Consider the following 13,181-nt stretch of genomic DNA (forward strand, 5'->3'; position numbering starts at 1 on the left):
TACTATTATTAATTTATGGAGTCAGGAGGTCAAGTGAGTACGTGAATGGATGTAACAGAAAACAGCAGGCCTTGCTTAGCAGCAGAACAGAACACTGTTTCCCTGGGACCTTTTGCAATGAGAAGGAAGCAGGATGCTGCTGGTGGGGTAGTGCAATGGTTATGGGCATCTACCCTGCAACTACATGAGGCTGGCGTATAAACCCACATCTCCCACAAGAGCCACTCCTACCTAGGTCAAAGGTGAAAGAAAGCTGGCTCCCTGATGGAGGAGCTTTCCCTTCGGCAGCTGCCCAGCCATTTCATGTTGGGCTTGAGCTTGGGCAGCCTCGATGAACTTGGGAGGCAAAGGCAGAAGGATTGGAGGCTCAAGGTCAGTCTTGGTTACAGGAGATCCTGTCTCAAAACAAAGCAAAACACAGGGCTGGAGAATGACTGGTTAAAAGTGCTCCGTGTTCTTGCAGGGGACGGGAGTTCAGCTTCGGAGACCCACAGCAGGCAGCTGGCCGCTACCTGCAGATCCAGGCTTGGGGGATCTACCACCCTCAGATGGTCTTCTTGGACACCCGAACACCCTTGGGTGCGCACCCTCACTGATAAGACTAAGGATAAAAACAACCCTGAGCTGGAGCCATTTCTTGGTCAATAGTTGTGGGGTGAGCAGTGCCCCCCACTTGCATAGCTACAGCTCGGGGTGAGCAGGGCCCCCTTCTCTATCAATAATTCTGGGGTAATGGTGCCCCACCTCTCTGTCAGCAGTTCCAGGGATGAATGATGTCCTTTGCTTCCCAGGCTACCTCCCTTGTAGGGCGGTTACACAGGAGTAGGGGCTGTGGAATTCGTGCCAACAGACTCCTTATGTGCAAAGATAGCACAAGGGCCTCTGGGGTGAAGCACCTCAGAACATGTCCCTGTACATGGAACTACAGCTCCACTCTACATTCAGCAGTCACACCAGGAACTCCTGCACAGACACTAGGAAGTTTAGAAACCTTCATAGTTTTTTTTGAAGCCCCAGGAATCCACCTGGTCCCCTAACAGTACTTTACGAGAAGTTAACTGACACGACAAGATAAAAATCAGAGCTATTCTGATAGCTGTGTGTGTGTGTGTGTGTGTGTGTGTGTGTGTCAGGGGTGCCTATGAGGTCACAGTCTCTACTTCCCCATCTTCTCTCCGACCCATCCCTTTTTGAAGGTCTCAGAACTTCCCCAGAGCTCTGTTGGAAACCCTGACTGGTTTATGGAAAGAATCCGTTTCAGTGCCAGAAGACCTAACTTCTACCATCATGTCCTCCCACCATGAAGGATTAGACCCTCCCCCCACCGTGATTTGGTCCTGTGTTTTGTGATAGCAACACTAAGGAGTTAATAGCATCTATTGTGAGTTACCCAGCTCCAGCCCTGTCCAGATTAGGAGCCACATCATTTCTCGCTGTGACGGATCTTTCTTGGCACTGTAGTATGCTTACAGGTCTCCACTCAGAGCAGATGCCAGCTGTAGGCTAGCAAAAATGCTCATTGGGTTAAGCCATTTGCAACCAAGCCTGGCTACCTGAGTTCCATCTCTAGAACCCACAGGGTGGAAGGAGAGAACTGACTCAAAATTGTCCTCTGACCTCCACATGCACACAGAAATGATGAGAAATTTTAAAAAATTAACAATCGCTAGCCAGATAACAGTGCACCCCTACTCTTGAGTTATGACAACAGAAAATGTCTCTGGATATTGCCTAATATCACCTAAAAGGCAAAATCGCCCACAGTGAGAACCAGCAGGTAAGCAGACCTGGTAAGCAAGCCAACTGTCACTGTGTGTGCACGACAAACACGCATTTATAAATCCATTTAATAAAAGGACAGAAAGAACAAGAGTAGAATTGGAAGGGTAAAACAAAAAGGCTGTCAGGCAAATCCCCCCTCCTCTCTCCTCCAACTCCAGCTCAGCCCCACCATCACAGAGCATCTGCACTGGGCCAGAGTTCTGCCTCAGCCTTCATCCAGGCTTTCTGCTTCCCTGAAGCACCCCCACCCCACCCCACACCAGCATGGGTAATTCTTCTCCACCCTTGCTAAGATGGATGCGTTAATACCAGCAAACTATTTCTTAATCTCCTAAGCCTCCGCTTTGAATCTTTAAAAAGGAAAGAGAAACGGCACAAATCTCTTAATTAGGACGCCCAATCACTTCGATAAATATTTACCCGGTTCCAGCATGCGGCTTGGAAACCCGGCGCCATTAGTCAATAGAGGTCAGCAAAGTGCACCTTGGAAACAGCAGGATGCAATTCAGCCTAACTCGGGAGGAGGTGTCGGGAGAATGTTTCCAGTCCCAGGCTTCTGCTAAAGACAGGCGAACAAACACATTCCGTGCCTACTCTGCACACCTGCCCCCAACAAAGCCCCAGGTGGACATGATAGCCTATTTGTAAATCATCACCTGGAAGTCTGGCTGCCTTAGCTTTCTGGACAGAGGCAGTGGGGCCACCAAGCAGATCCAATATCCAGGGCTTCTCCCGAGAGTAAGCTGCCTTGCTATTGTCGGGAGCTCAACTCTCAGCCACCCAGGGCCACAGCGCTTCACAGCAGCTGCCCCTACCGTCAACTCCAACTCTTCTACCCAGTATGATTTCCTGTGCAGACTTCCAGCGCTGAGGCCCTACCTGCAGCTGAGACGGAGAGCCTTGGGTCTACCCACGGCAAGGGCTTCTTTCACATCGCAGCCTGCATAGTGTAGGCTTTCCATAAACTCTTGAGGTGCCAGCACCCCGACGCCATGCTCCCCTGTTACAGCTGGAGAAGCCGAGGCCGCAGGACTGCGCTCTTCCCTCCTGATCTTAGTCTTCAGGGACAGCCTCCATTGGTTGAGAAGGCTCCTACGAGGGTTTTCTTCTTTTAGAGAAGCCAGTGCTTAGCTCCCTTCCTCACCAACTGCTGGGCGGTAAAAGAAGGGTGACTTCTGGCCTCCTCTGCCTACCAGAGCTCTTCTCTACACTCTCGGTCTGAACTCAATCCTACCTTCCCTTCACAGCACTCGCATTCTTCTCCGAACAAGATGAACTACCCTGTAGCTTCTCTCAGAGAACAGGACTGTGGTGGTACCCAGATTTCCCTCTGCCTCTATCCATTCCCAACCCCCTCGAGGGTTAGTTTGAATTAGCCCCTCCCCCATCCCAGTCTTTCCTTCCATCCTCACCCAAGGTTATCAAGGACGATAGAAAAGAATCGGAATTCCAGAGTCAGGAGATGGGTGTGCATGCTCTGTAACTTTCCTGGGGGTTAGAAGGAGCCAGTGCGCCTGGTGGGCCCGGGTCAGGACTATGCTTGGCTTTGCTGTCCTCTGCCTAGACCACATACACAAAATGCTCCAGATGCCGCTGTTGATACTTCTTCATCAGGGCCACCATAGCTAACTATTATCGATCACTTAATGTGCCAGGCCTACACCAAGTAGTACTTGAAGGATCTCCATTGATCCCAGGAGCAGTGCTCCAAGATGGACAGGACTCTTCTCTTCACTCCGCAGAAGAGGAAATGGAGGCTTAGGAAGAGTCCACAAGTGCCCCAAAGTCACAGAACTTGACCCAGCTAGAGAGTTGGAAGAGGGCGTAAGAGAGAGACCATGGGAAGTCCCTTCACCACCAGGAACCTCAGCTCTTTCCTGAGGACAGCTGGGCTCATCTCGCAGCCTCGACTGGCAGGGCAAGTGTAGTCAGTGAGGTTGTGGACTCTGGAGCTGAGCTGCCTGTGTCAAGTCCAGCAGCCACCTCTGTGACCCTGAGGAAGTCACTGTACCACAGAGGAGTGCCAACCGCCCATCTGCCGGGTGGGAGTGACATCAGTGGCTCTGCCCTCATTCCTTGGGCCAGGATTAAATTTGTTAATATTTGTCCAACGCTTAGGATGGAATCTGGTGCAGAGTGAGCACCATGTCAAGTTTGTTAAACAAATACAAATTCCCCTTCTTCTAGCTTCATGGTGTGGTGCCAGCTTTCAGGGGAAGATCTGGGATTACTGATGGATGGGGGTGGGGATGGGGGGGGCACAGACCTGCTCTAGAACAAAGGCAAATCAGAGGAAGGGAGACACACAATCCACCAGAGGGAGGGGAGTGGTGGTGAGGGAGAATGCTGTCTTTGGCCAGCTGAAACAAGAGGCTTCCCAAAAATCAACGCCAGTAGCTGTGGGGTCGGAATGACATGAGGGGAGGTTTACAGCCCCACCCTAGGCCTTGAGATCAGTTCCTCAAAGGGCAGGCCACAGTCTGGTGGCTGGCCAGAGGCAGTTCCCTTAATTCCGGAGAAAAACATATAGCACTCACCGAACGTGTTTTGGATTTATTTTTAAGGAACCAGAGAGGCGTATCTATCCCCACCCCAAGTTCCCACAGTCATCCTACATCCCAAATGAGGAGCTGGGGGCCCGTCCCTGCTGTAGATCCACCCCGGGCTTTCCATCTCACCGTGTGACTTTTTTTTTTTTTTTTTTTTTTTAATGTGCCAGGAATTCCTCTCCCACGTGGGGTGGACTCCGAGGTACTCAATTAAGCAGCCAATGAAAAGTCAGCTCTCCGGTAGCAAATGACCCTGACACTTCTTGTAACATAAACAGTTGAAACGCTTCCAATTAGAACTGGAGACAGAGCTGTTTGAAGTCTTTTTCTTCAGTCCCCTCCTTCTTTAAAATAATTGTCAAGCGCTTCGGACAGTGTGTTGTGTGCGTCTTTCTCTAGCAGAAAACAAGCACATTTTCATTTCTCACAAGATTTGTGGGGTGGCATGGGGGTAGGGGTTCTAAGCAGTGCCGAGCTTTGAGGGACCCGAACCTGGTCACCTAGGACTCTGCTCTCTTTCCGGCTCTAGGTTTTGGTAATAGGAAAAAAGAAAAGGGGGGGGGGGGAGCCTAGGTGAAGGGGCAAACCGGGAGCCAGAAACTCCACACCCAGACCATCAGGAAGGGCTAGAATGAATGAGCGGACGAATGGATGGATGGATGAGTGAAGGTCCGTCAGCAATGCGCAATCGGATTCGGCTTGCTCAGACAAAGGAGTTTCTGAGTTTGGCCGTGGATCTGGCTGTCCTGGATTCCAATTCTAACCTCTCTGCCCAGCTCGCGCGGCCTACTCCTACCCTTTGTTTGTGTATTTGTTTTCAGCCTCTCTAAGCCTATCAGGCGGGCCATCGGACAGGCCCGTGGAGTGAGTGAGGACGTCGTGGGTAAGCACGGCCTGCTTTCTACCTGTGAAACGCTGTCCTCCTCCACTGAGCAGCGCTGCCGCAGGTCGGCTCCGCCGTGGGGGCGGCGCTCTGCAAACCGCATCCATCGCTCCCATCGTCCGGGCAGCCGGCCGGGGCTGGCGCCGAGTTCGCGGCCTCGCTCACGCCGGCTCGCGGGGTCCTGGGACACCGCTGCCCCGGCAGGAGACGCGGAGCCTGCAGACAGAGCTGCAGCGCTTCCCTTACACAGCCCGCTCCCTCCGGCCTGAGAGCGGCGGCCGCGGCGGGAGGGCGCCGTCCCAGCCAGGCCGGGGGAGGCGCCTCGCCCGGGCATCTTGAAGGCATTGTGTTTAATAAATCTGGGCGACAAGCACACCCGCTGGCTCCCCCCTCTCCTCTCGGCTCCCAAATCAAGACCTTCTGTAGGACCCCAGTTTAAGGGGTCTTAAACCCCTGCACTTTGATTAGCGGCTTCAAAGAGATCCCTTTTAGAATTCTCTTTTCTCCCAACCCCACCTCCCCTCCCCCTCGACACCCTCCCCCTCCGCGCCCAGGACCAGGACCAGAAATCGCTGAACTGAGCTAAGTTTAGAGGGGGTGGAAGGAGCCTCAGACTTCCTCCTGATCGAGGCCCACCGAAATCACCGATTTCAGACGTGCGCGGGAGTCGGGACGCCGTGGAGTTTGGGCTTTTGATTTTCTTTCTTCTTCTTCTTCTTCTTTTTTTTTTTTTTTTGTTTCTTTTTCCCCCCCTTTTTCTTCTTGTTCTTCTTTTTTTTTTTTTTCAGGGTTTGTGTGTGTTTTTACCTTTTATTATTTAAATTGATACGTTTCATTACTAGGGAGAAAAATAAAATATTCCTTTGATACACAAAATCAAATTGATATTTAGCCTCTGCTTACTTTTTTATGCATGGCTCCTTTATACCACATGGTAGTGACAGATTGTTTGAGCTGGAAGGAAAAGCCATTCAAAGCTAATTAAGCAGCCATTCCAAGCACTATTTGCAAGCGGGAGGCTCAGAAGCCTCGGCATTTGTCAGCGCTCCCCCACCCCGCGTGGTTTTGACTGACAGCGCGGGCCCAGGACTGACAGCGCCCGGGATCGCCGCCAATCCGCGGGCGAGAGGCTCCCGGCCTGTCTGTGATTGGTCCCCGGGCTTGCTCGGGGCGTGGCTGGCGCGCCCCACGTGGGGCCCGGAGCGAGAAAGGGGCGGGCCGGCTGGAAGCGGGTGCGCCCACCCGTGACGTAAGGGGGAGGGCGGAGGAGGGGGGGAGGGAAGCTCCGAAGAGGAGCCATTTTGAGACTAATGGATGCTGCGGCCAGATGCTCGCATCTGTCGAGCTGGGCTTCTCCCTGCCCCCTCCCCTCTTCGGTGCGCGTCGTACACGATTTATGTTTTTATTTAGGAGAATAAATAAATGAAGAGGGGAGCGCGGTCGCGGCCGGAGCGGGCGCTGAGAGGCTCCATCTCGGGGCGGCCGCTCACGTGGAGGTCCCCGCGCGCTCCCAGCTCCTCATTAAGATGCAAACGCGAACCTCGCTCTCCTAATGAGGGGAAAATATAGATTCCGGGGGCGCGCGGCCGGCTCCCGCGCGCCCGCCGCAGGCCTGGAGTGCGTGCTGGTGTGCGTGCCCGCGGGGAAGGCCGGGAGGGACCCGGGGACACCTGGGCGGCCCCCTCGGCGGTGGCTCTCCGAGGCCCACGGACCCGGGGCGGACAGTGCCCCGACGTGACCCTTGTCTGAGCAAAGGTGCTCCCGAGGCGCATGTCTAAGCCTCCTTGGGCGTCCAGGCCGGCGACCGTGGCCGCCCCGGGCTCGCAGTGGCTCTTCCACGGGTGGCTGCTGATGCTCGTGGGACGGGCAGGCCAAGAATCGGGGTCGGGGCCCTAGCTGGTGGCCGGGAGGGCCCCAAGTCCGTGCCAGCCCCTCTCCACCGCTCCGGCCCGGAGCGCAGCCGAGGGCCCGCCTTGGCAAGGCTGCGGCCAGGACGTGGCTGCCCCCAAGGGCCGGAGCGCCAAGTGGGGCCCGCCGCACCGCCGAGCCTGCTGTCCGCAGACAGCCGGGCCCTTCCATCTGCGCGGCCCGCCAGGCCAGAGTTCTCAGACTCGCCCCTCGCAGCAGCCGCCTTGCCTCAGAGGCTGTGTTTATTTGGCTTTCCGAGAAGAAGGGCGAATGAACAAAGGAGGAAAGCGGGGCGCCCAAGGGTGGGAGAGGGGACGGAAACGGATGAAAGAAAGGGAAACTCGGTTTGGGGACCAGTCTTAGAGGTCGGAGGTAACTTTGGGAGCCAGAATTTTATCGGTTCTAAATCTTCTGAAGTGAAAACATTAAACTGACAAAGTGATTCTGTTTGTTTTATAGTATCTAATTGGGCTGCTTTGCAGCCCTAATGAGATTAGAGGGGGGCAATCGTTCGCCGCCTCTGCAGAATCAACTGATCCATTACTACCAGCCACAGGTTTTAAGGATTGTACAGCTTGTCCTTCCCCCACCCTTTTGTTGTCATTCGTTTTCTCTTTCTCCCCTCCCGCCAAATAATTATTTGCTAGTAGATCGTGGGAAAAAAGGAAAAAAAAAGCCAAGCAGCCCAGGACTATAATATATATCTATTTATTATATGTCTTTCGGTTAATTCCTGATGTGAGGAGCGCTGTTTTTCACTCCCAAGCGAAAGTCACCAGCGGGTAGGGCCTGATTGCTACTTTTCATGCATAGTTTTAGACACAAGAGGGCATTGTGACGTCGCGCCCGGCGGCGCCCAGTCGCCGTCCGCGTCCCGTGGCCCCACGTGGGAGCCTCGCTCTGCCATTGGCCGGCGCTAGGTGAAGCCGCCACATTATTTTGTTACTTTTCAGTCCCTATTTGGAACTGCTCTCGCGGCAGTTCAGACCTCGTGCTCGGCCCGCTTCGCCTGTCTGTGTGTGGTATCCGCAGGTCCGAGGCACTTTTTTTTAGGGGGGGGTGCGTGTACGTGTGTGTGTGCCGAGTGCCTGTGTTTGTGTGTTTTGGGGGTTTGTCGGGGCGCGGAGAGGAGAGCCAGGCTGGGAGGAAGAAAAGAAGCCGCAGAGCTCCCGGGCTCGGGCTACGGCTCCCCCTCCGGCGCTCTCCAGCCTGCGCGCTCCGAGGCGGCGGGGACGCCGACCGCGCCTGGCCGGGGACGCCGCCGCTTCACTCGGGAGCCGAGAGGACCCCTTCGCCGAGGCTTCCCGTGCCCGCCGGAGTTTGGACACCAGGGCGCAGGATTTGCACCGACTGAGCCCGGAGTTCCTCCTCGGCCCGGGGAAGGGCTGGCGGCGGCGGCGCGAGCAGACGGAGCAGCAGGCTCTCCCCTCCGAGGGGGGGCGTCGAGGCGCCCGCGCCGCGCTCCGGCCCCCAGCCGCGGTCCACAGCCGTCGCCCGGCGCCCGCCTCCCTCCCCCGGCCCCCGCGAGCGGCGGCCCGGGCCGCCCGAGGGACCCGACCCGCGCGCCCCGGATGCTCCGGGCTGCCCAGACGCGCCCCCCTCCAGCCTGGTCGCGCTGAGTGAGCCGCGAGGGGACAGGAGAGCGGCCCCACGCCCGGCCTCGGACCCGCGCACTGGAGCCGCCGGGGAGCCGACGATGTCCGCGCGGCCCCGGCCTCTGACACGGTCCACGCAGCCGGGGAACGGCCGCCGGCCGCAGCCGGCCGAGCCCTAGGCGCACAAAGCGCGAGCCCGCCGCCGACTTTGCCGCTCGCTCCGCCGCTCTTTGTCTGCACTTGGGGCGCACGCCCGACTCTGGGATTTCGCTGCGAGAGCGGGCTGGGGGGGCCGGGGGCGAGCTCTCGGTTCCCCGGCCGCCCCCCGCTCGGGCTCGCCTCTCCCCTCCCCCGCACGTCCCCGGCTCGGGCTCTCGGCGCTTCCAAGCTCTCGGAATCGCGACCCCTCCCTGCCATGTATCCGCAAGGCAGACATCCGGTGAGTAATTGCAACTCGGCTTATTTAAGCATCTATCATGGCAGGGTAAACGAGGCAGTTTACCCAGCACCTCCATTTTGCTTGTTGCTACCTTTATGGTGCGCGCGCGCGTGTGCGCTCACACAAAGGGGCTGGGGGGGGGGCGCCGTAGAGAGCCGGGGGTCACTGCGCCCGAGTGGCCGGGGCGGCCTGCGTGGGAGGGGGACGCCGCCTCCCTCCCCGGGGCCCCCTCCCGAGCCTTCCAACTAGCTCCGGCCGCACTTGGTCACGGGAACCCTCCCGCTTTGGGGATGGCCGGAGAGCCCCCTTGCCGGCCCCGGCGGAGAGCGAAGCAAAACTTGCTGGGAAGGCTCTGTGCTGTGGGGTGGTGGCCTGGCCGGGGGCTCCCGGCGGGGAGGGCCAGGGACCCCGCGGATTCGCGGGGCCGCGTAGAGCCCTCCTGATACGCCCTCTCCTCTCCCCTGTGTCGTCCTTGTGGGCTCCAGGCACCCCATCAACCCGGGCAGCCGGGATTCAAATTCACGGTGGCCGAGTCCTGTGACAGGATCAAAGACGAATTCCAGTTCCTGCAAGCTCAGTATCACAGGTAAGGCGGCCGGGAGGTGGGGGTCGGCTCCGGGCTGGCGAGGAGGGCGGCCGCGCGCGCTCCTGCTGTCCCCCGCGGGCACTGAGGGGGACGCCGACCCCCGGCAGCGGGGCGGCGGGGCCTCCGCCTTTTGTTTCCCCTCTCGGAGCGCGCAGCCTTAACCCTTTGTGCTCCGCGGTCGCCCAGCTTCCAAAGCCCGCCCGTTGGGGGTCGGGGCCTGCCCCCGCGTGGCCGCGACGAGTCCCCTCGCTAGATCAAGGGAAGTTTTGGAGTTGATACAGCCAGGCTCCGGGTGGCGAGCGGCTATCCCCGCTACCCGAAGGATGCTGGATAATAGGGGTGCTCTGGGTCCCTGGGAAGTGGAGAGAAGTGCCTCTCCGAGGCCCCAGAGTCCGGGTCTCGGAGGAGGCGGTGTAGGCGCCAGGCCTGAGAGCCTCCTCTTGCCCTCACAGCCTCAAAGTGGAGTACGACAAGCTGGCGAACGAGAAGACGGAGATGCAGCGCCATTATGTGATGGTGAGGAGCAGCCCGCAGCAGGGCGGAGGGAGGGCAGGGCCGGGCAGGGCACCTAGGTTGTGGGGCCAGCAGGGACCAGGCCAGAGCCAGGCCCAGCCTCAGGACAGCCCCCTGGAGGGCTCCCTTCTTCAGCTGCTGCTTCTCCTACCCTTGGAGGAGGGACCAAAAGAGAAACAAACCCGCATTCCTGGCCACCTTTGTAAAGAGCTTTTCATTTGTGTGTGGAGGTTTCCCTGGGGCCTGGTTGCCTTAAACTGGTTAGTAACAGTAAGAGTTGGACGAGAGGTGTCAGGGTTGATTTCAAGTCCCCCCGGGAGCCCTTCTGGGAGTGTTGGGAAACTTTCCTGTTTGGCAGCTGGGACCTAGCTAGAATGGGACAGAAGCGCCCGCCGTCCCCAGAGTTTTCCAGATTGGAGGAACTTTTTAAAGCCCTCTGCCTGGACCTCTCGACGACTTCCTCAGTTGGGAGTCTGGGCCTCCCCGGCTAGACTATCTTTTAGCCTCCGTTAAGGTGACATCTTTGTTCGGTAGGGGGCATGGGAGCCGCCAAGGGCAGGCGGGCAGCAGTCTTTCCACACAGGAGACCTTCCACCCAGTGCTAGGTAACTCTCCGAGGACAGGAGGAGGCGTGTGTGCAGCGTTCCCTGTAGAGCCCGCACCTTGTATAAACAGCATGTGTGGCACATGGGGTGCTTGTGGGAGGGGAGGCCCAGCTTTTCTTGCTGGTGTGAATAATGGTCTCTTGAGCTAGAGGAACACTTGGCCACTTCCCGGGTATCAGCTTTTACACCTCCGTAGGCTGTCTTTGTGGGTGGGTGGGCTTCAGCGTCTTTAGACCCGGTGCCTTGCGGGGGGAGGGCAAAATGAGCCGTATCCCTGTGTTAACTTAATAGCATTATTTTTTTAATTTGTAGTACTATGAGATGTCCTATGGCTTGAATATTGAAATGCACAAACAGGTAAGTGCTTTTTTATGTAAACATGTATATTTTTAAATTATAAAATAGGTGAATTTTTTTGGGGGGGAGTCCTCTCGTTTGAAATGAGCTTGGTTCTTCTGGTCTTCCCACTTGGCCCTGAAGGGTAAATGCTGGTCGGATGCCTGGTGCCAGGGCTTTGTTGTCCCTTGGTTATGTTGAGCTTTCAGCATTTGTTCCTGGGAACTTAGGCCTGGTCTGGGATCTGGGTAGAAAAGGACCAAAGGGAAAGTTGTCTCTTCGGTCCCCTACATCTGTGTGACTCCTGGAGGTAGAGTTGGCTTTCTGCTTTTATCTGTTTTAATGTAAAATTCTCAAAAAGGAAATGCAGGCGGGGTTCCTTCCCCCCTTTGCTTTTCTTTCTTTTTCTTGAAAAAAAAAAAAAAAAAGTGATGTACTGCCTTGATAAGATTACACTTCAAGGGCCTTGAAAGCCAGGCTGAGCTGTTGAAAGTCAGGGAATGAAGCCACTAACGGCCTAAAAAACTTAAAGCCAGAGTGAAACGCAATCCTCGTGCCTTGCATTTGGGAGCGAGTTTCTCAACTCTCTTCATTTGAAGGCAGCTGTGTCCCATTTCACAGGAGGAAGCTGAAGCCCAGGAGTGAAGTAACCTGCCCAGGGGCCAGCCTGGCCAGGTCTTTTGAGAAAGGCTGGCAGTTGAGCTCAGCTTTGTAATCCTGAAGTCAAACCAGTTTAGCTAGTGTGGTATCCTTTGATGGATATGTAAACTACCTCACATTGTCACCCTTCTAATAACAGCACACCTCAGCCCCAGCAAACACAAACACCCTTTATCTCAGTGCATATCAGTAGCTAGTCCTGAGCTAGGCCAGGCTGTGGGAGAGGCCTGTTTGTCTATTTGTGTTCCAAGGAGAGGCTGCCTATAATTTGGCTTGGCTGCCGATTAGCATCGCTTGGCACGTATAAATGGCGCAGGCCGGTTGTTCTTTTTAACAATTGGTGTTCTTGAAATCTCAGAAGGCTGTTGACTCATTCTAGCCTTTGGTGACCGTGACTTGAATGGATTTTCTGCTCTAAATTAACAGTCATTTACAAGGTTTAAGTTTTGCTCTTTAAAGGGGGCAGGGCCCAGGGCAGGTGAGGAGGGCAGGTGACCCTGAGGGGGAAGTGTGCAGATTCCTGCCCGCTCCAGTGGCTTCTCATAGAGCCTTTTGAGTCTAGTTTCTTTTCCCCTGTTGGGCAAAGGATAGCCAGAAAGGGGCCAGCATTTAGTGAGCAATGTGGGAAGCCAGCTGTGGTTTCCTGAGGAATTGGTTCCCTAGGCATGCACACATGGAGGCTACCGCATTTCCACTTCTCGGCCCGCAGAAATAATAAACAGACATTGCTTTATATGTAAAGAAGGCTCTCCTGGGGAGGATGAACCAGAAATGGGTTCTGCCTCATTCTCGGTAGAACTGGTCCAGGGTCTCAGGTGTTTTAAGGACTTTGGGGGTGTTATGCAAAGTTTGGCCACTTCCCTTTCCCCAGTGGCCCCCCCCCCTGTAAATAGTATCTTGGGCATGTTTTTAAAAGGGTAATTGCACCCAGGTTCAAAATTTATATCAGTGGTCGTTGTAGAGCTTCTAATTAAGGTCTCCTATGTCCTTGCATGTTGAGGTCTGCAGGGGTGGTGTTGCCTGCGTCTGCGTAGACGGTTGTTTGGCACAAAGAAGTCACCTTGGCCGGCAGAGCAGGGCTGCTCTGAGCCCTGGGGCTGCTGTGAACCCAGAAGGGTTAAGCATCCCAGCGCTCCTGGTGGGGCTTGTACACAGAGCAGCTGTGTTCATCTGGGATTTCTGCCCATTCCCCAAACGCTTCTAAGCTGAGCATGCCTGAGATCTGGCCACAGTGTCTTCAGCCGGTGGTGGACAGGGGCCCTTTGCCCTCTTTTATAAGTGGGGAAACCACCAAGGCATGTAGGAAGCCGGCAGGGGCAGGAGCT

General features: G+C 56.0%; 2 protein-coding genes across 13 annotated transcripts in view; one reads left to right on the forward strand and one right to left on the reverse strand.

Moving 5' to 3' along the window:
- Positions 1-6,538: 6,538 nt before the first annotated feature.
- LOC110550217 (collagen alpha-4(IV) chain-like) lies at positions 6,539-8,066 on the reverse strand. The gene has a single exon (XM_021639933.2). The coding sequence runs from the start codon at positions 7,291-7,293 to the stop codon at positions 6,736-6,738; it is 558 nt and encodes a 185-aa protein (XP_021495608.1). The 5' UTR covers positions 7,294-8,066; the 3' UTR covers positions 6,539-6,735.
- Positions 8,067-8,924: 858 nt separating this feature from the next.
- The window catches only part of Tle3 (TLE family member 3, transcriptional corepressor), a 43,668-nt gene continuing 39,411 nt past the window's right edge, over positions 8,925-13,181 (forward strand). For 10 of the 12 annotated variants that reach the window (XM_021639941.2, XM_021639940.2, XM_021639943.2 and 7 more), the window contains exons 1-4: positions 8,992-9,156; positions 9,642-9,742; positions 10,195-10,258; positions 11,173-11,217. In XM_021639941.2, coding sequence (XP_021495616.1) covers positions 9,133-9,156; positions 9,642-9,742; positions 10,195-10,258; positions 11,173-11,217 — 234 coding nt within the window. In that variant the 5' untranslated portion in view covers positions 8,992-9,132. Of the gene's footprint in view, positions 9,157-9,641; positions 9,743-10,194; positions 10,259-11,172; positions 11,218-13,181 lie in introns of all 12 variants that reach the window. The other 2 variants (XM_021639949.2, XM_021639950.2) reach the window with 1 other exon arrangement.

The sequence above is a fragment of the Meriones unguiculatus genome, chromosome 1 (genome assembly GCF_030254825.1).
Source record: "Meriones unguiculatus strain TT.TT164.6M chromosome 1, Bangor_MerUng_6.1, whole genome shotgun sequence".
NCBI lineage: Eukaryota > Metazoa > Chordata > Mammalia > Rodentia > Muridae > Meriones > Meriones unguiculatus.

Excerpts from the sequence above, each read along its gene's own strand:
- LOC110550217 (XM_021639933.2), bottom strand. The coding sequence starts at position 7,293 with ATGGAAGGGCCCGGCTGTCTGCGGACAGCAGGCTCGGCGGTGCGGCGG.